Genomic DNA, 20,139 nt, shown 5'->3' with positions numbered 1-20,139 from the left:
GTATACAAAAATGTGCAAATACTTTACAAAAATATTGCCCAATTCTTTATAAACAAAGTTAACTATTAATCAACAACACTGAAGCAAGTGTTCCCCACATTGTACTTTATTACACTGTTTAATCATGTTGAGATTGCAGTCGAGAATTTATAAATTAAAGTTTATTGAAATAAATGGCTTATTAATGTTTATTATTGTTCATTACCACAGCTGCATGGACTGCATTTTTGATTTCCCTGGATGGGGTCCTGTTCAGGCCCCTTAAGAGCTGCAACTTGAACACATCTCCATACTGAGCTGCCATACATGTCCAGTCTACATAGTGTAGAAATGAGGAAACAGAGGACAGAGACTTGAGTTCTGACTCTAAAATGCCTTGCTGACTTCACAGTTGCTAAAATAGTTGCCAAAAATGGCCTGTAAGCATTTGGCCAATAGGGGTCGTGTTTTATTGTTCCTTGTTCTGTGGCGGCATGTTTACACCATCACTAAAAGTAGTATAACCTCTACTAGCTCTAGCACAATGGCCTCAATTGACTGTCAAAGGAAGAACATGTTGCATTGAAATACTGCAATTTCTCTAAAACTATAATCTGATAGACATCTTGAAAGTCTTTCACCTATACCCACTGTGTTCTAGCAAATCTACACCATTACGGTGGACATGTGGCGATCAGTAACAATCCCTGTCTTTACGATGGAGCTCTTAAGGCCTTTGCACCCTTGGTTGAGTTTGATGTTACAGTTTAGCCTTTTAAAACAGCAGCACCCCAATGGTTGCATATGTAGTTAACATCTAGCAGCGGTGTACATGATCTGCGCAACACAAAGCAATAACCGCTGTGACACCACACAGGGAGAAACGACACATACACCCATGCTGACAACGGTCATGAGAAAGAGACATACGCGCGGACACGGATCGTAAACTGGGTTCAGTCTCTTCAATCCCTGACACACAGGGCATGAACCAAGCTAACAGTACACAGGGGTCCACATTAGCGTTTATCCATAAACAGAGAGCATAGGATAAGAACACAAATACAAGTCCTCACATTAGTTTGTTTGATCTCTCAAGTACATTATATATAAAAAAAAAATAAAATAAAATAAAAAAAAAACATTCAGATAAACTGGTTATTGGGAGCACTTGGGGGTTTCTTCGTAGGAAACAAGCTGAGGTCCAGTTGGAGAAACTGTTTATGGGCCAAATGAATGAGGTATAACAGGCGTAATACTGAAGGGAGTTTGGCATGGCAACCTTAAGCCCTTTCACTGCAGGCGGAAAATTAAAGGGTCAGAGACGAGGCGTAGACCCTAATCGAAGACCAAAAACCGATATGAGAGAGAGGATCAGAATTTGGGATCAGGGACCACAGTGCTCAGTGAGAGATGCGAGAGGCTTGTTTCACTTACAATACGCATGATGCTTTTGGCTGACAAAACATATCTGAGCCACACACACACACACACACACACACACACACACACACACACACACACACACACACACACACACACACACACACACACACACACACACACACACACACACACACACACACACACACAAACACACACACTATTAGAAAGCATATATGGGCGTAACGCCATTACAACTATATTAGAAATATATAATAAGTCCGGTTCCTTTAGAAAAAAATAATGGCATACATGTGATAATACTGACATATAATAATAAAAAAAAATAATAACACAATTAGTGGCAAAAAACTCACAGATGTTATCTCACAGACACAAATGTCAATTTCGGGTGGGTAAAGTGGGTGGAAAGAGAGAGAGCGCAGAGTCAGTTGCTCTCTTTGGTTGTTATGGTGACGAGTTGTTTGGCAGCCTTGGCGATGTCATAGGCGCACTGAATGACCTGCTGGGTGAGCAGCTGGGCATCGCCGTGGTGGGTGTTAGGGGGCGTCGCCCGGCGACACTCCCCCTGGAGACGGCTGGCGCTGGAGGTGAGCAGGCGCAGGGAGCCATGGACCGTCTCCGAGCTGGGACGCTGGGCACACACACGCACGCACGCACACACACACACACAAACACACAAACACACAAACACACAAACACACAAACACACAAAAAATATTTTAAAAATTCCCAAATTCAAAAACATTAACAGGTATGACATAAACGTTGGTAAACACATATGACATAAACCTTGGCTTCTACACAGTTATGTACACATCTATAAGGAGTATACTGCATACTCAAAGTGTTATCACATATTGAGACCAGTGCGATTACTGGCAGTATGTACAATTAATGAAAACATTACTGAATGGTACGTGAAGGGGGGGGGGGGGGGGTTCACATCAACATAGAGAATACCATGTACCAGTGATATTTAGCCGCATATTATTCAATGTATTGTGTTGGGATGCAGAGACGTCATCTTACCTTCGGAAACAGAGCAGCCATCTCATTCACAGCCACATGAATTCTTTCTGAGCAGGGTACAAAACTGTGGGCAGAGGAAGGCCAGTCATCTTAACACCTTCATCTTCACTTAACTAACAAGAGTGGATGAATGAACACGCACACACACACACACACACACACATGCTCAGAGAGCCACAACATTTGTTATTAAGCAGTATTCCCATTCCTGTTACAATCCAGAGTTCTAAGCCATGTATGTTGTTTAAATAGGGACATAAGCAGCTATATTGACATCTTGAGTCTACCTAAAAACTGGGCTACTGAAGAGAATGACATTAAGCTACGAAAGAATGCTGATACGCTAGTGGAACATTAAATAGGCCTGTAGGCAAGTTCAGTCATAAACTATACATTATCTTTATACATATTCTGTATACTCATCTTTGTAAACAAGTTATACATTTCATTCACCCAAGGGGATTATATCTGGTAGGATGCCTGATGATTAGGGTTGGGTATCGTTTCAATTTGAACGATTCCGATTCCAATTCCGATTTCTTATTTCGATTCCGGTTCCTAACGATTCTCGATTCCGATTTTTTTTAAAGGCAGGGTCAAAAAAAGTTTAGGATATTTTAAATGAGCTAGCTAACCAACGGTCTTTCTCAGGGTATCTGCACATTTTCCAAGTGCAAATTTAAAGACTTTTAAGACCTTTTCAAGACATCTAAATGAAAATTAAGACTATACCACGGCAAAAAGATATACAAGACTGTTTAATGCAATAGTTTTTTTTTCCTACTAATTTTAACCCCCACCCCATTTTGGATGTCTACAGAAGTTACCAAAAATATTTTGGCGAAAGAAAATAATTGTGTGTGAATTACCTTCACAGCTATAAATGCCCAATTTTAGGGTCTGGACTGCTTGCTTTTGAAGCTGGCTGTACTGTACATATTTGGTTTTGCTTACTGCTGAGGCTGTTCTTCACCTGTGTCTGTAGTAGCCTAGGGCTACTTGCCAAAGACATGTGCACTGGACTGGATTCCCTTAAATATTTTTTTCAAAGTTAACTAAGCTATTTACATATTTTAATAAGCCTACTTTATATAATTTACTATGTGCATCTATTGTCCAATATGCAGCACAGCAAATTAAAGTTAATCCACTACTTTACATTTTGCATACCAGTTGTATCTAAACCAACCAAAGCTTGACTGAAACATTGTAAAACCATTTACTTGTTTTAAATTAATTAAGAGACAGGTCCTCCTAGCATGATCCTGCTGAAAACTGCTGGTTTCATCTCAAGCACGCACGTATTATGAACGCACGTATTTTTATGTAGCAGTCGCCGACATTCAAAACATATGCGGTTATATTTCACAACTTTTGCTAAGTAGGCCTAGCCTACTGGGAAACGCTGGCAAGCAAGCTGCTGGCAGATATTACAGGTAGGCTATTATAACTTAGACAGATCTTTTCTTCCCTAGGCTAGGCCAGCAACACACGCTGGAAAGATGCAAACAGATCAACTTAACATACCGGTATACAGTATTTCCTCCTGATTGCGAAGCACTGCACATAATTTCACCAGCAGTCTTCGCGTCCATAGTTTGTGAAACGATGCTGGGTCCGAGCAAAGACTTTAGATGCCAAGCGCAACTCCAAAAAGGAGAGCAAATAAACGTCCGGCTTGAGGCTGCGCCGGACGCCGGACAGGGCTTTTAAAATCCATATGTCCGTCCTAAATTCGAACATATGGCCAACCTATCGCTAACTGGCTTACCAACTCTTTATCCCGCTCATTCTACCGTAGGCTCCCTCATTCCACGTAAGCTACCCTGTCTATCTCTCAGGCCTCAGCTACACCACGAAAACGCCAGGCATATTATTTTGTACATAGGCCTACTGTATTATTACCGTTTTCACACCTTTAACCAAACCCGTGAAAAACATCTTCACTCTGCAACCACTACACTTCCTCCCGTAGCCTAATAGCCTATCACTTATACAATTGCGTTTTAAATACACGAAACTGGATGGAGACATCACTCGCTCTCTTGCACTCGCTGGCGGTCCCATACGCACATTTAATACCTCTCTTTCGAAAATTCAGTTGTAGCCTATTTAAGACTTTTTAAGGATCCGCGGGAACCCTGCTTTCTGAATGAAATAGTCTGACCTTCTCCATGAATTTGAATTCTATTAACTATGCGCTTCTTCGTTGGTGTTCAGCCGTTTCTTCTTCCTGTCGGCAGACTGGGAATCGAAATTTAAACTTTTGAACGATTCCGGGAAAATCGCAAAGATAGTCCCGGTTCCAACCAATACTCGATATTCGATACCCAAGCCTACTGATGATATGAGGATGATATTGATCAGTGAGCATTCCCCAACACACGGAGTCATGCTGACATATTCACAGCTCAAAGAAGATATGGTTATCAAGACTTAAATATGGTTAAGTCATGCACATTATCCATTCAGCCACAACCGTGTCTTTAACCTGCGGTGTAGGGGTTAAATGTTAGGGAGCTCTTTATTGTTTCGTGGCCAGCATAGCCTTTGGCACAGATAAGGCAAAGAGCATATGCAGGCCTACACAACCAACCACACACACACACACACACACTCACACATACACCACCAATCAAGCTAGCAGTAAACCCCACAGTGAGGCTTCGTGTCAAAAACAGTGCCCGCTCTGGCATCTGAACATTCTCAAAAATTCAGCATTACGCTTTCTTTAAAGGGAAAAGCAGAAGAGACTGTCATATACAGACGCAATGTCAGATCAATTTCCTCATGTGGGTGGAGAATTTAGAGAATATTCCTAAGAAATGTACAATTCTGAAATGATTCAATGTTTTGACATGTTGGAAAGTAACATCAACTGTTGAGTTCTCTATTCTGTATGTTACAGTTAATCTAATGTGTGATGTGTAATTTCTTAGCTGTAACAGCCTCAAACCATCACTTGGTCAACATGGCTTCACACGGACACATGCACACACAGAGCCCTTTCTCTACAGTATGATACTGTATTTAATTCACTGCATTTTAATTCATTTGTGTGTTTTGCCATCATTATTATAGTGCTTGTAGAAAGTACAATGAAATCATCCCTAAGAGACCTAACATGTCTAAAGGGCAACTTTTTTCACAGGCCCTACAGTGCAAATTCCTGAACAAAAACCTCTCTAGTCCACTGATAATTATCTTTGTGAAAAACAATGCACATAATAGTGCCATTAGACTGAAATACTGCTAAGCCCAACTGACCAAACCCATTACAAATTAGCCAACTTTCTGCTGATAAAATAACAGTCGATATTTAAGCAGCTACTGATTAAGGCACTTATGCACTAACTACTGATAATTATTTTCAAACTGCTTTCTCTGTACCTGACCCTCTACCCACGTATGAAACATCTTCCTTTCCTGTGTGCTGTGGCAGGTGACCTGGTCAAAAAAAAAAAACTAACATCTGGCTGTATTTCTAACAGTTACGTTCACTAATTCTTAGTCCAAAAGCAGTATACGATGGGCATGGCTGACCACAAACGCACACACACAAACACAAGTGTGCATACACACACAAGCTCTCACACACACACACACAAGCTCACACACACACACACACACACACACACACACACACACACACACACACACAAACCCCTATGTGACGCCCTTATGGCCCTGAGCCTCAGTGCTCTCTCTGCGCGCGGCGTGAGGGGGAGCGGCAGCAGCTGTGTTTGACTCAAGCCCACCGCCCGCCACGCGGACAAAGGAGCCACTGTGCCTGGGAGGCAGGAGGAGCAGAGGCCCGAGTACCAGGAGGAGGGCGCGGCGTCGGCCTGCGCCAGGACAGACGAGCCTCGCTCCCTCCGCTCGCCCCCGTCCGAGCAGGGCAGCAGGCCGCCGAAGCAGCCCTGGCTGTCCCTGTTCCCGTGGTCAGGGCTGTGATGAGTCGAGGGGTTGGGTTGGGTTGGGGGGGGGGGGGGGGTGTGGACGTCCGCAGAGGGGCACACGAACGGAGAGATGGAGAGAAGGAGATGGAGAGACGCAAGAAACACAGAGAGATGGAGATGGAAGGAAAGATGGAGAGACACACACAAGAAACGATAACCAACAGAGAAGAAGGAGACAATGTGAAACTAGAGGAAAATGGAAAAAGAGGAAAAACAGATAAGGAGAGAGGGAACAGAGAAATACTGTACAAACAGAAACAGAAACGCTGATTTGAGAGATAAAGGAAAAACATACTGTATACAGAAAATGAGGATTGACAAAGTAAATGTCCCCATGACGTTGCCAGGTGTTGGGTTTTAGAAAGAGGTTTATCTGGTTGATCACCTTTACATTTGTGGATGTGTTTCCAATGTTGACGGTGATATACTTGTGTATGTAATTGTATATACGTGTGTGTGTGTGTGTGTGTGTGTGTGTGTGTGTATGTAATTGTATATACGTGTGTGTGTGTGTGTGTGTGTGTGTTTGCGTGCGTGTGTGTGCGTATATGCACGTGTGTGTGTGTGTGTGTGTGTGTGTGTGTGTGCGCGCACGTGTGTGTGCGTGTGTCTGTCTATCTCCAGCCCCACCTCTCATGCTTGTTCTCCTGAGCAGCCCGCAGCAGCTCCTGGATGTTCTTGGTGATCTGCTCCGTCTTGCTGATCACGTCCTCCGTGCAGGGTAGAGTTGGGTCGGGCTCGCCCTCCGGCTCCGGAGAGTCCGACTCTGGGATCGCCCCCTCACTCATCCAGGCCACCCCACCAACACTGCCCTGGCCTGGACTAGAGAGAAGGCAGGGTATCGTGTCAATGTTGACCATCTGACCCTCACTGCACTCTAACTGGGAATTTATACCAGAGCTGTTTTTAAGCGATTTTCAGTTGATTTTCAGTTTATTTCATGGTCCTGTCAAAGCTTTGACAGGAACTATAGATACACAGGCTTGATGTATGTATGCCTTCATGTATGAATCGCTTCCTCTGATTGTAATCACACAGAACAGCAATACAAGACATAACAAGGACATGGTGGGTGCATAGGTTTGTAATGTCTTCACTGGATTATGAAGCGGTGTCTCAAATTCTTTTACATCTTGATAAGAACTTCCCTCCCACCTTCATTCCCTTCTTTCAGTGCTGCACTAATGAGGCTTTACTGAGTGGGGGATGAGAATCTAAAACCCACTCTTGCCCACCCCCACTACTGAAAACAGAAGGGGTGTGTGTGTGTGTGTGTGTGTGTGTGTGTGTGTGTGTGTGTGTGTGTGTGTGTGTGTGTGTTAGGGGACTCCTTCACAATGTTATGGGCTGCGGCGCAGGTTCCCCACCTTTAAAGGAGGACTTAAATTACAGGCGTGGCTCTAAGTGTTTATTTGTGCTTGAACTGCAGCCTTTGTCTGTCCCCAAAACAAAGCAACAAAGTGGGTGGGAGCCGACCCCCAAAACAAACACACACTGAAATCTTTAAAAAATCAATTGGATAAAGAGAGTACCCGTATTCTTCTGGCTCCAAGTGGTTGTGCGCGTTGTCATAGTCACTCTCCGGTACACTGCACTGGCCCTCTATGACACTGGAGCCCTGGAAACACCCCAGACAGAACCAGTCAGACACCTCTGTTAGCAGTAGCTTTGTTAGCATTTAGCACCAACACTGTAATTACCTCAAACAATTTCAGCAGTGGTTTCGGAAACAAATAGCAGCCGCGTGTCGTATTGGCCAGCCATTGTCAGCAGATTAGCAACAGCTAACAGGCCAGCCAGAGACAAAAGGCCAGCCACACTGAACAGACTACCCAGACCTAACAGGCTAGCCAATGTTAGTTGGCTAGCTAAAGCTAACAGGTCTTGGGGAGCTAATGGGCTGGCCAGTGTTAGTGTGCTAGCCAAGGCTAAAAGGCTAGCCATAGCCGAAAGGCCATCTGCAGCTAATAGGGCAGCCAATATCAGCCATCTTGGTTGAGAAAGACAATGCAATTCATGCTTAGGATGTGGGGTAATCTGCCAAATCAAGGCAAGCAAGAAAATCTGGACTTTTTGGAGAGTTGAACATGTTTAGGTAAACAGAGCTGTCCATGTGGTGAACATTAAGCAGTTGTGTTATTAACGCACAATGCTTTCCACCACTACAGTCTGAAGCTCATTTTGCTGACAGATACGCAAGTTAGTAGTGGAGAGAGAAAGGCAACATTTTGTTTCAATGAAGAAAATACATGTGAATTAGCAAAATTGCTAGAATTCTTGACTGACATCCAACATTTGATAGACATTCAAAGTGGCCCATGCAAACAATAGTGGATTGTAGGAGATAGATAGTGGGATAGGGACTGAAAGGTACAGGCCAGGCAAAAAGAGCGGCGCCCCCTAGCAGGACTGGGGCGGTACTTCACCCTGTGCACTCTCTCATCCCCAGGCCAGGACAAGGATGAGGGGAAGCTGGGAAGGGAGGAGGAGGCTGTCACGGAAGGACCCTTCCCCATCTAGAAAGGGTTCAAACCAGGTTTAAAAAAGGCTTAAGGAGAATGTTGGGCCATTACCGTATATGAAAGGGAGAGAAATGTAAACAAAGTTAATGGGATATCGCTAGATGGCAACAGTACCTCACCGTCTCCAAGTAAAAGAATCTTTTTTTTTTCCCCTGAAAGCAAAACAGCTTATATTTTGTGCTAAAAGCAACACCACCATTAGCCATTGCAACACAAGTAGCGGCTTCAACCATTCAGTCAAATGACGGCCACGTGCTCACCTCTTGGGGCAGAGGTTGCAGGTTGAGGGTGCTCCCATCTGGACGAGGAGCCTCACTGCGGGGATGGTACTGCTTCAGACCTGACCCGGTCTCATACATGGACATGGCCCGGCCTCCACGCACAGCCGGACGGCGAACGGGATCCGGAGGCGCAGTGGTGTTTGTGGGGCCCTGCCACTTCAAGGTGCAGTTCTCATTCTGCAGGTAGCTCAGCTGGAAAGGGGAGAGTAACATAGGTGTGAGTTGTGGAGGCTGCAGTTCTCATTCTGCAGGTAGCTCAGCTGGAAAGGGGAGAGTAACATAGGTGTGAGTTGTGGAGGCTGCAGTTCTCATTCTGCAGGTAGCTCAGCTGGAAAAGGGGAGAGTAACATAGGTGTGAGTTGTGGAGGCTGCAGTTCTCATTCTGCAGGTAGCTCAGCTGGAAAGGGGAGAGTAACATAGGTGTGCGTTGTGGAGGCTGCAGTTCTCATTCTGCAGGTAGCTCAGCTGGAAAGGGGAGAGTAACATAGGTGTGAGTTGTGGAGGCTGCAGTTCTCATTCTGCAGGTAGCTCAGCTGGAAAGGGGAGAGTAACATACTGTAGGTGTGAGTTAGATAGATAGATAGATAGATAGATACTTTATTGATCCCCCAAGGGGAAATTCAAGCGAGACAAGAGTTGTGGAGGTTGCAGCTTCCAGGTGGCTTCCAACGGGGACTGTAGATGCAAATCAGCTTAAGGCTAACTCTGGACCAAACCCTAACCCTAACCCTTACAAATACAGGGCAATTCCGTGCAAAACTGTCACATCCATAACGCCAACACAATGCCATGGTATTTAGTTGGCGTTATGGACGTGACAGTTTTGCGTGGAATTGCCCTACAATAAAAAGTTCAGACAGTACATGTTCTCCCCAGGTAAAGCATTTGGTGCCCACCATCTGAATTGGCTAATCAGCAAGTGGACCACAGTAAGGAAATTGTGTAACTGAAGTGAAACTGTTAATTCTAAATATAAATGTTTGAGGAACCCTGCTTGTATATCTGCAGAAGCTCTGCGGATGAGTACTCAAGCATTCTGGTAGTGTAGGCTTTCAAGATTTTCACTCTAAAAACGCTGCCATATCAAAAAAGTGATATACATTTCACAACTGGTAGATCATCTGAATGATCATAATTTTCAATCCTGCCATAATGTCTACATTAGTTAAGGAGGAACTTTGTTTTATAGAGGCACTAGATCAGCCCATATGTGTATTGTTGAAAAGTGTTTTTTCCCTCACAATAACAATTGCCTAACAATTGTAGGAAGTATCCAGTGGACTGACTTCTTCAGTTTGGTCTTAAAACACAGAAAGGGGGGGGGGGGGGGGGGTGTCAAATAAACATTGAGTGAGAGTGATGTTTGTAAACAATTCCCATGTCTTATTTGCAAAGAGTGGAGCAGATAATCTGGTTCCTCTGCTTACAGTGCAAACAGAATTAGGGGAAAACAAACGAAGGGGGCAGGTGGTTGAGAAGTGCTGGCGCTGGTGGGAATGGCTCCGTTAGTTGGCCTACATGACCGTTTAGCTCACATAAACAGAACTGATGTGGGTACTTGTTTTAGGTTTCGACCAGTCTACAATGTAGCTTAAACGTTCTACTTACTGTATCAATGTTTGTAGAAGACCATAAAACGAAAATATTGTCTGACCTGTTATTTCGAATGAATACCTAATAATTGCCCAGTAACATACCCTGAGAACAAGTTGCAGTGAGAAAACAGACAGATCAGCGACAAACCACTTCCTCCTCAGTCTAAACATAGCCATAGCATGCATTCGCCCTTGGCAACATCATTTTCTAAAATAAGCATATTGTTCACAGCCGCACAAACTTAGACAACTATGTAATTCACATCAAACAATACCAGGAAGTTCTGCAATGCAGAGGGCGGTGGTGGTCATCATAGTTTTTCACATTGCACCAGGGGCTGCAACGGATTATTTTGGAGTCAAATGCACCCATAACTTCATCAATCACTAAAGTGACTGCCTCTTTGAAGAAAGTGAGTCAGTAACTACAGGCAAAGTGCTTCTGAACATCCACTATATTTGACTTTGACCCTTGGCATTTGAGTACCTTGTTCTGCATCGTCCTCAACTCTTCACTCAGGTGACAGTTCACCTTCAGCAGCTGCTGGATCTTCACCTCCGAGGCGTTGAGAGCGCTCTTGACCTCCATAAACTCCTGGACCGTGATTGGGCCATCCGACAGGTCAGAGGACTCCGAGCTCTGAAGGACATCAGACATATAATGTTAAATATTCCCATGAAATACTCCCTTGCCATGCCCCCATGAAAGGAATGCTTGGGTCAACAACGATTGCCTGGGCCTTTTTTGTGGTTCTGACATTGCACAGTTTAAAGAGGTCATTGAATTTAGTGCCTGCGATTTCACTGCACATTATAACAATACCCTCCAACCTCTTTCTATTTTTCACACAACAAAAAGGCTACATCGGGGACGTAACTGAAGCACTCCGTTTGCGGAGCGTAAAAATAGTTTTAGAAGACTGGTCTAATTTTTTTTAATGTACGCACCGCCAACACGTCTGGTGTAGCCAGTTTCATGCATTATAGTGGAAGCTACTTGTTGCGGCAGACTCAACGCAAACGGACCACGAGCCCGGTGTAGCCTCCTTGTAACTGACCCCTACTGAGACTTCTCCATACCTTGGTCCGTTCCTCTTTCCCAGAAGCCGGTTCCCTCTCCGTGTCCTCGTCAGACGCCACGCTATCGTAATCTGGCTGGTCCACGTCCTGACTCTCACTACCATGCCGGTTGTCAATGCCCTTCAGGATAAGCTCCACGTTTTCTGAGCACAACATGGCAACGGCTGTCAGACCAGAGTGAGCTATGGCACTTGGCTCTTTACTACCTTTTAACTGTCTTTCCCTCTAACTTGATGAAGGAGGATCAGAAACAATATTCAAATGTGCTCAGCAACAGTTTAAATATCTTGTCAGATCAATTCCATGACAAGCGAAGTCAGCAGTGTAAAAAAAAGGAAATAGCAGATTAAATGTGAGTGGATATCTTGGTGCACCAGTTGGCACAAGAAACTGAAAAAGGATCAATAAGACTGATTACCTTTGGCATTCTCACAAGAGGTCCCCTGTTGGCGACGTTTGGCATCAGTTAAAATATCGATGACCAGAGTGGCAAACTCATGAGCATTGAATCGAGCCAGTTTCTGACGACCCTGAATTGTTAAAAACAATGAATCAAACAGATATTAATTTGCTTTTCTTGAACTGCTGAGCAAGATGTACATTTACAACATAATGTTAATGGAATATTAAATTAGTCTTTGTCTAAGTACATTTACTGCGCCAAGGAACTTTCAGTTGTCAGGTTTAAAAAAAAAAAAAAAAGTCAGGTTTAGAAGTGGTGAGCATAGAAAGGGTTTCTGCACACCTGATTTCTAGTGGAAGAGTACTCAGGGTTGACCGGAAGGAAAGGGACCACAGTCGTTTCTGTCACCAGGGTGCTGTGATTCTGCGTGGCCAGCCATACTGAGACACAAAAGCGACAAGTTGAAAGTGGTAAATGAATGTCTAACACAGTCTCGGTGTCCTGACAATTTTATTGTAATTAACAGACACATGCACTGTGAGTGGCTTCCTGCCATTTGCCTCTCCATTTACCAGCATCAGTTTCCCTTCTGTCCACTTCATCATACACGTCCATGGCTAACTCCTCAAACTGGTGGTTGCTGAGCTGGAATTGAATAAAACACAACAGATACATAAGGAGGTCCAACCAGGAGAGGAGAACAGCTAGCATACAGTCGATCAGCTACACGATCAACTTACGGACTGCAACTTCTTCTTGGCCGCTTTTGCCAATTCAGACAAATCCAGACCACTAGCCACAAGACAGAAAGGAAAGACTTATGTTAAAAGACTTTCAGGTCACCGAGTTAGTGAACATTTATGAGTATTTATTTAGTCTATAAACATACTTACTCATTCCTTATCCATTCAATGCAAGCATAAGAGATTTAAGTCTCAATAAGGTTAGATATTTCATTATTAGTGTATATCTGCTGAGACTTTTACTACTGCAGTTTAAATAATCACTGACATTGTTATTTGATTTCTATTTAAAAACATTCAATATGTTCTCCTTACCTGTCAGCTATCTGTGGAATGATGAAATGCTGTCCATTTTTATGATCTAAAACATAATACCCAAGAGTTATTTCTTCATATGATAAAAGCTCCAATGAGTTTACAATGATTACATACAACTCATTAAAATAGAAAAATAAAAATAATGAAAGCTGTTACTCATTACAGACAATAACATTTGAAATCCATCTCTTTAGAGGCGAACGTCCCAGTAAACGAAAAGGCTCACCTGGTTTCCTTCCGCACAGATAAAATGCCAGCCTGTCTGTGAGCTCAAACTGGATCTCTACCAACCGATCAGCAAGATCATGGTGACCAGCTTGCCTGGGGCATACGAGGAGAGAGGCATAGGGTCAGACACAAACTCCCAACACAGTAGTTTTTAGAGATTTAGTAAAAATGTGCTAGTTGAACACTAACACCCATGCTCACAATTATTTTGTAAATATATTGTTAAATCAACAAATTAGAGAAATTCACACCATCTTAGGATAAAAATGTGCCTGGCCAGCTAAACCGCAAAACATAAAAACCTTAAGTTGACAGGAACGTTCAGAGATCACAGCGGACCACAAGGGGAGGAGTGGTTACCTGGCATAGTCGATGGGTGAGAGGCCGTTGGCATCAGGGGCACCTGGGTCGGCCCCATACACAGCCAAGAGCTCAGCCTGAGAGAGCTGGCCTGCTTTGGCGGCCACATGTAGAGGAGTGTTCCCTTTCTCCTGCAGCGGACGAGCAATAACAGACACAAAAACATGACGCACAGGAATTTGGAACAAAATCAATAAACATGCCAACACTAGGAGGGTAAAGTGCTAGAGATTTCCAATTCAATATCACAACGATATTTAGCTGTTGACTCAATAGATATTGCAATGTGTACAGCAGCGCTGGTCAATTAATATTTGTGATTCAATGTTTTAATACATTTCATATAGATAGATAGATAGATAGATAGATAGATATACGTTATTGATCCCTAGGGGAAATTCAAGGAACTTAAATATGGAACTTGGATAGAAACTGACATACATTCAATACCAAAACAACTAGTAATGTAAGAGTTTAATATATAATTCCAATACGGGTACTGGAAGGAACATAAAGATGAGTAGCCAAAAGGAAACTTTTCATAGTGCCATAGTGTATTTCATGTCTTGAGAGTGAGTGGAAAAGTCAGGACTTACAGGATGAAAGAAGTTGGCCTGTGCTCCCAAAGACAGCAGTCGTAGGCAAGTCTCCAGATTGCCCGTCCTCACACTAGAGTGAAGTTGCTGGAGAATTGGAGGAGTGATAAGGAGTGATTTAGTGCTAGTATGTGTAAAGATTTGCATTTGTGCAAATACCAAAAAAAGCCAGGTGAGTCATGTGATCCAGCGGGACTTGGCGTGCTTCAGTAAACATTCACTTCATGAGGTGAATTAAGTCATCAAATCATGAAGATTCTGAGAAGCATGGTTACGTGGGATGCAAATCATCTAAATGGACTACAGTAAGCCACACATTTCTAGTTGTCCAGCAACTGGATGAATCAATTCCTTTATTTTCATTTTACATCCAAAATGACAATCTCACCAACCTTGCTCAAGTCTTTTGCAGTGACGCTGTCATCCTCACGACAGGGCATCCGGTGCACAAAGGCCAGCATCTGATATTTTGCCTTAATGAAGTCTGTTTTGTTGGGGCTGTGGAAAGAGAAGTATAGAATTGAACAGGAAAATGGTTAGGAGGGGAAAAAAGCCACCATTGTGATTGAATTCTTTGACAAGGAATTCCTTCTCAAGGAATGCTGCAAACTGCAATTACTTTCCTCAACCCTGAACCATTCACTGTATTCACAACAATGCACAAACGTCAGGGAATGCATAGCTGGCATTTGCTCTCAGGACATCTCATTTGGAGAGCGTTCAGCTTTGTACTCACTGTACTTTGTCTTGAGGATTGGCTTTGCGTTTCCCAGTCATCACAGAGGAGGGATCCAGAAGACTATGCTCCCAAATGGAATTCGCCCCATTGTTGTACAATGTCTGAACCATCTGTAGAAAATGCAGTGTGTGTGTTGTATTACCAAGTTTAAAAGCATACAAACATTTGTGTGCATTACTAAGAACCACATGCACCTGATAACCACATGTGGTAATGATAAAATAAGCATGTCAACACAGAAAACCAATGAGCTATTTTAAAACAAAATTACACAATTTGATATACTACATTAGAAATAGCAGTCACATTTTGTACTTGTTTGTGTTAGAACATAATGATTGCAGGCTTACCTGCAGCTGGGACTGCGGCCATGACGTGTGTGTGAGGTGTCGGACCTGGGAGCTGTGCCTGCCCAGGCCGCGGTGGATACTGCAGCACTCATCACAGATGAGGACACCACGGTTCACCGATGCCCATGTTGGCCCTGCAGACCACACACACCCACAGAGTTCCACCTGAGTTATGATATGACTCCTAAAACATTTCTGAAGGCTGTTATATATTGAATTATACTAATGTTAAGCTACTGTTGTAAATGACCTGCCTCTGGCCTTTCCATTGGATTACTAGCTTAAGAGACTTACTGGAGGGATTTGACACTGCAATCTGACGGCTGACTTCAAAAGACCAGCAGCATAAAATCAAACTAGGACTTGACTGCTGCTGGTATTTTGATATTCTACCTCAGAATAGCCATTCGCCATACAGGCACGTAGGGAGCCTACATGCTCAAGTAAATCATCTTAGCTCTATGTCCGATCCAATTCATTATTATTGGCAACATGCTGCATGAAAATAAGATACCAAGCAAGTAAGTAAGCTAGCTAGTAAGCTAGCCAATATAACGAAAACCCCATTTCACAGAACACGAAATTCTGCGCAGTAGAGGTTTACGAAAACAAGCCATTCAAATTATGTTCCATTCATAATCGCGTCAAGTTACTACACTACCATTATGGCTGAAACGTAAATTGTCCATAAGCAATCTAACATTAGAAAACACCCTCCACTATTAGCATGCTATCATAGCCTGCTAGTCATATTAGCAGGGAAGTTGATTGCCCAGTCAATAGTTTAACGTGACGATGAAGGGTTGTTAATAAATGCACACTAAACAGACGCTTTCAGACTGATACCACTCATTCCAAATCACGCACGAGTAAACAGAGGCAACATTTTGTCTCATCTTTGCATCTGGATAATTGTTAGCTGATATGCATTATTAGCTCCGTTGTGTTATGAGGTTTTCCTTACCAGGAGCGCTGCAATCAGCGCAAACGTCTCTGTTCCGAGGCCGCATTGACATCCTTTTCAGTTGTATCCTTGATGAAAACAAGTTTTGATGCTGTACTCATGAGATTCTACATGAGTATTACTAACCATTGAGAGGGATTTAGTTTTTAAAAGCTAAGGAATCGCACTGCTCCATGTATTGTGGGTTGCCCTTTTCTTCTCCACTTTTTTCAAGTCAACTTCCTCAACGGGAAGTGAACATCAGCTGGTGAATCATAGGCGCGCTGACAGAGACGGGTCGGATCGGGACGGTTACGCGCACAGTCGTCAGCAGTGTACGCATGCATTGCGCTGGACGTTTGAATATATATTTTCGAACTGCTTCCACTCTAGTGGCACGCACAGCTACCGAAGTGTGATTCATGAGCAAGACGCACGAAATGTCAAATGCAGTTATTTCGGCAATAGCCTATATCCACAGACTATATGGCTGATCTCTGCAAACCAAGCCAATTGTTTTGCCTAACGTCATATCCATAACCACACAAGCACAGTCTGTCAGATGCCTTGAGTGCCTGTTTACGCTATAAAGTGCGCTGTGCTTCTGTGGATATTAAAGCAAGTAGGTAATGCCCACCTATTTGCTTTGGCATGTAAACAAATTTCCCAATTTCTTTTTTCTGTCTGAGCTGGAAAATGAAAGAGGCTGTAAAATTCTTAAAAGCCTGTTTCACTGTACACATTGGCTGTCATCTGTGCTGTGTTTATATGAGGCCTTAGCCTAGGCCTACTATTTTTGGAGGGATCTTTGGCATGTCAGATTACTACATCTGCTATAACTGGATATTTCATGCAACAGGACTTGTTGAGATGAGTTCAGGATTAGAATGTGATGAAGTGTTACTATACTATTCACATTTGAGTCTCATTGCAATTTGATATTTTGACATAGAGTATTTTCATCATGTCCTGTCTAGACACTTAGATCCTTAAATTTGAGAAGAGTTTTTTTTATGTTAGCCCTACAGTTTGTTAAAGGCACATGAGCCAGCTAAATGAAGCACCCCCCCATCCCCATATCAAGGGCTTTGGCTGTTTCTCCCTCTCCATAGCCCGCATGGACTTGCTGCCAAGGACGAGAGCTGGCCCACAAACAAATTTGGTCACAGAAGTCTTGTCTTCATCTGGACGAGCCAGCGGTTGGGGTGCAGTCGGTCTTGGTGGACCACCACAGATATTCTCTGTCTGAACACCCATACCTTGTCTGTAGGTCCCTGGCAACTACGTCTCTAGGTCATAGGCCCTCTTCTTACAAGCCCCAGCCTCTGTCAATGAGTGCCTGGCCAACTTGTGCTAGTCTTGCAGCAGCTCTAGGTTTAAGTAGTATTCCACCCTGGGCTCACCCTGGCCCTTGCCTCCGGCTCTAAAGGAAGACACCAAGTCCATGGGGGTGTACAACTCTCCCCTGTGTGCCCAGTGCACTTTTGGACTGCCATCCACTACAGACATAAGACCAGGGGCAGATGCATGTTGTCGGCGGCAGGTGGTGACAATGACAAACTGGGTTGACAGAGAGTGGTTAAACTGTCTCTCTGGGGATGTAGTGGAGTAGTCTAACAGTTAAACCATCACTCTAGGGGTCTCCCGGAGTAATTTAAGCCTTTTTTATACTCAGCCGTCATACTATGGATGTATCGTAATGGGCGGCAAAACATCTTGGCAACCAGACATTCCAGTACCAGCAGTGGTGGCCATACTTGGGGACTGCATGCGTCTAGTCAGTTTGTGATGTAATCCATGGCCACCGGGACAGGTTTAGAGATAAAACAAGCCCACCTGATACTGCTGGAGAGGAATATGGGAGTGCTGTATTTTGGCCCCTTCTTGGCTGTGCAGTGTTCACACTGGTGGATATATGGAACTCCATGTGTGGATGTGATGGAGCAGTGGTAGCATCACCAACTGACAGTCAGGCGACCCAGGTTCAAATTTCCAGTGCGAGCCTGTGTTGCTGTATCTACTAAATATCAGTTAACTTTCATCTTTAACTTTTAACTGATGACAGTCCATCCGACCAATACAACCAGAGAGATTGCTTGGAATTTCCAAGGTAGCTCGCCCCCACCAAGCCGTGGACCGACTGCAGGATTCAGGATATCGCGGTAGTCCCCAGGTGACTGTCAGTGGTCATACACAAGCCCACCCTGGATTCTGAGGCATGGCCACTGCGAGTACAGAGCCTTGGTCTCTAGATCTAGTGCCCAGCCCTCTGCAAAGCCCAAATGGCAGAACTTTGAACTGCTAGAGCCGCTGGTCAATGGAGAATGCGGTGTTCAGGCACATACCTCTGGGTTCAACTCCACTGCTTCTGTCATCTCTCTTCTATCAATCTTCGGCACAGCTGCTGTCTGCAAGGGACAGCTGTTCCTGATGAAGACAGACTGGGCAGGCATCTCTAGTGTTGATATCATGCTTGACCAATCTGGTGTGTGTGCACAGTCTTCATGTCTGGCAGCAAAGATGTCTGTGAACTCCAAGAGCACACACCCAGCTAAGTGGTCTTTGGCTTTCAGCGCGTTCTGCAACGCTCTGGGAGATGATGTGTCCACCAGAGCTTGGCAGGTTAAGGGCAATGGTCATTTCAATGTATCACCCTGCTCTAGATTAACACTGGCTTAGGGGCTACGCTGTGTGATGCTGGCATTGGACGTCTGTACCACTTCAGCAGCACTCTTTTGGACCTATTGCTGTCTGCCGGGGACCTCGCTTTGGATGATGACAGCTGTCTTTGCTGCCTAGCAGGTTACTTCCACCTCCTCTCTTGTCTAGAAAATGCTCCACTAAACATGCTCTACTGGCTTGGCCTCGTCCAGGGCACCAGCCTGAGAGCCATGGGTGCCAGGCCCCCTCAACTGCTCCAGCAGCAAACCCTGAACAAACGCCTGCAGTATGAGCACCTCCTGCTGGCCATCCCAAAAAGGGCAGTAGCCCCTGCAAGTGTAAAGGCACATAGGCCTATAGCCTTAGCCTAGAAATCTAGACGCACGCTAGCGGCAGCAAATGTAATTTGCAGCCAGGGTAGTCTAGCAACTCTCTGTTGGCTTGCGAGCTGGAAAAATGCAACTTCTATCAGGCCAATCACATCGTGTATAGAGTTGGCGACGGTTCCATGTGAATTTCCTGCTACTTGAAAACATAGAAGATGGATGCTGCTGTTGGTGAACAGCGGTCTTTGAATCGCGACTTGAGTTTAGCTTTTTTTAAATTGGCAAAAGTTTGAACAACTAGCCAAGCTTTCCGCTGGTGGGAAAATACATGGGACTCATGAGTTGTGGCGCTATCCTATTGCGTGCAGAGGAAATTTGAAAGACAACCGTTTATCCCGCCCCTCGATTGAGCAGTGCCTATGGTAAGTTCCCAGACCCTACATCTTGATGTGTGTTTGGCTCATCAGGCAACCGATAGCCTGGAAATCCAGACCCAAATCCAGAAAGATTTAGGGTCTGGCTATGAGTAAGTGGAGTTGGATGAGGGGCTGCACCAAGCATGCATTTGAAGATATCACTGCACCAAATTGGATAGCACTACGACCAATGTTTACTGACTG

At 44.1% G+C, this 20,139-nt stretch overlaps 1 protein-coding gene across 3 annotated transcripts; it reads right to left on the bottom strand.

The window, feature by feature from the left end:
- Window positions 1–90: 90 nt before the first annotated feature.
- git2b (G protein-coupled receptor kinase interacting ArfGAP 2b) lies at window positions 91–16,776 on the bottom strand. 3 transcript variants are annotated; one of them, XM_076303119.1, is made up of 20 exons: window positions 16,554–16,776; window positions 15,590–15,723; window positions 15,237–15,349; window positions 14,893–14,998; window positions 14,501–14,587; window positions 13,905–14,035; window positions 13,543–13,637; window positions 13,314–13,359; window positions 12,996–13,047; window positions 12,828–12,900; window positions 12,598–12,695; window positions 12,271–12,382; window positions 11,853–11,995; window positions 11,260–11,412; window positions 9,157–9,369; window positions 8,801–8,890; window positions 7,907–7,992; window positions 7,005–7,196; window positions 2,416–2,479; window positions 91–2,017 (listed from the first exon to the last, which is right to left on the bottom strand). In XM_076303119.1, exons 1-20 carry the CDS (start codon window positions 16,603–16,605, stop codon window positions 1,811–1,813), a joined length of 2,247 nt encoding a protein of 748 aa, XP_076159234.1. In that variant the 5' UTR covers window positions 16,606–16,776; the 3' UTR covers window positions 91–1,810. The 3 variants fall into 3 exon arrangements, with proteins under 3 accessions (XP_076159234.1, XP_076159235.1, XP_076159236.1); XM_076303120.1 differs by lacking the exon at window positions 8,801–8,890; XM_076303121.1 differs by lacking the exons at window positions 91–2,017; window positions 2,416–2,479; window positions 7,005–7,196; ... (1 more) ...; window positions 8,801–8,890; window positions 9,157–9,369 and adding an exon at window positions 9,624–9,710.
- Window positions 16,777–20,139: the final 3,363 nt, after the last annotated feature.

The sequence above is a fragment of the Alosa pseudoharengus genome, unplaced genomic scaffold, assembly GCF_046254945.1.
Source record: "Alosa pseudoharengus isolate Yale_2024_CS ecotype anadromous, Long Island Sound unplaced genomic scaffold, YU_APseudo_1.1 YU_APseudo_1.1_scf_24, whole genome shotgun sequence".
Classification (NCBI taxonomy): Eukaryota; Metazoa; Chordata; class Actinopteri; order Clupeiformes; family Clupeidae; genus Alosa; species Alosa pseudoharengus.
The sequence above is the reverse complement of the archived record's forward strand: the minus strand, read 5'-3'. Positions and strand labels throughout refer to the sequence as shown.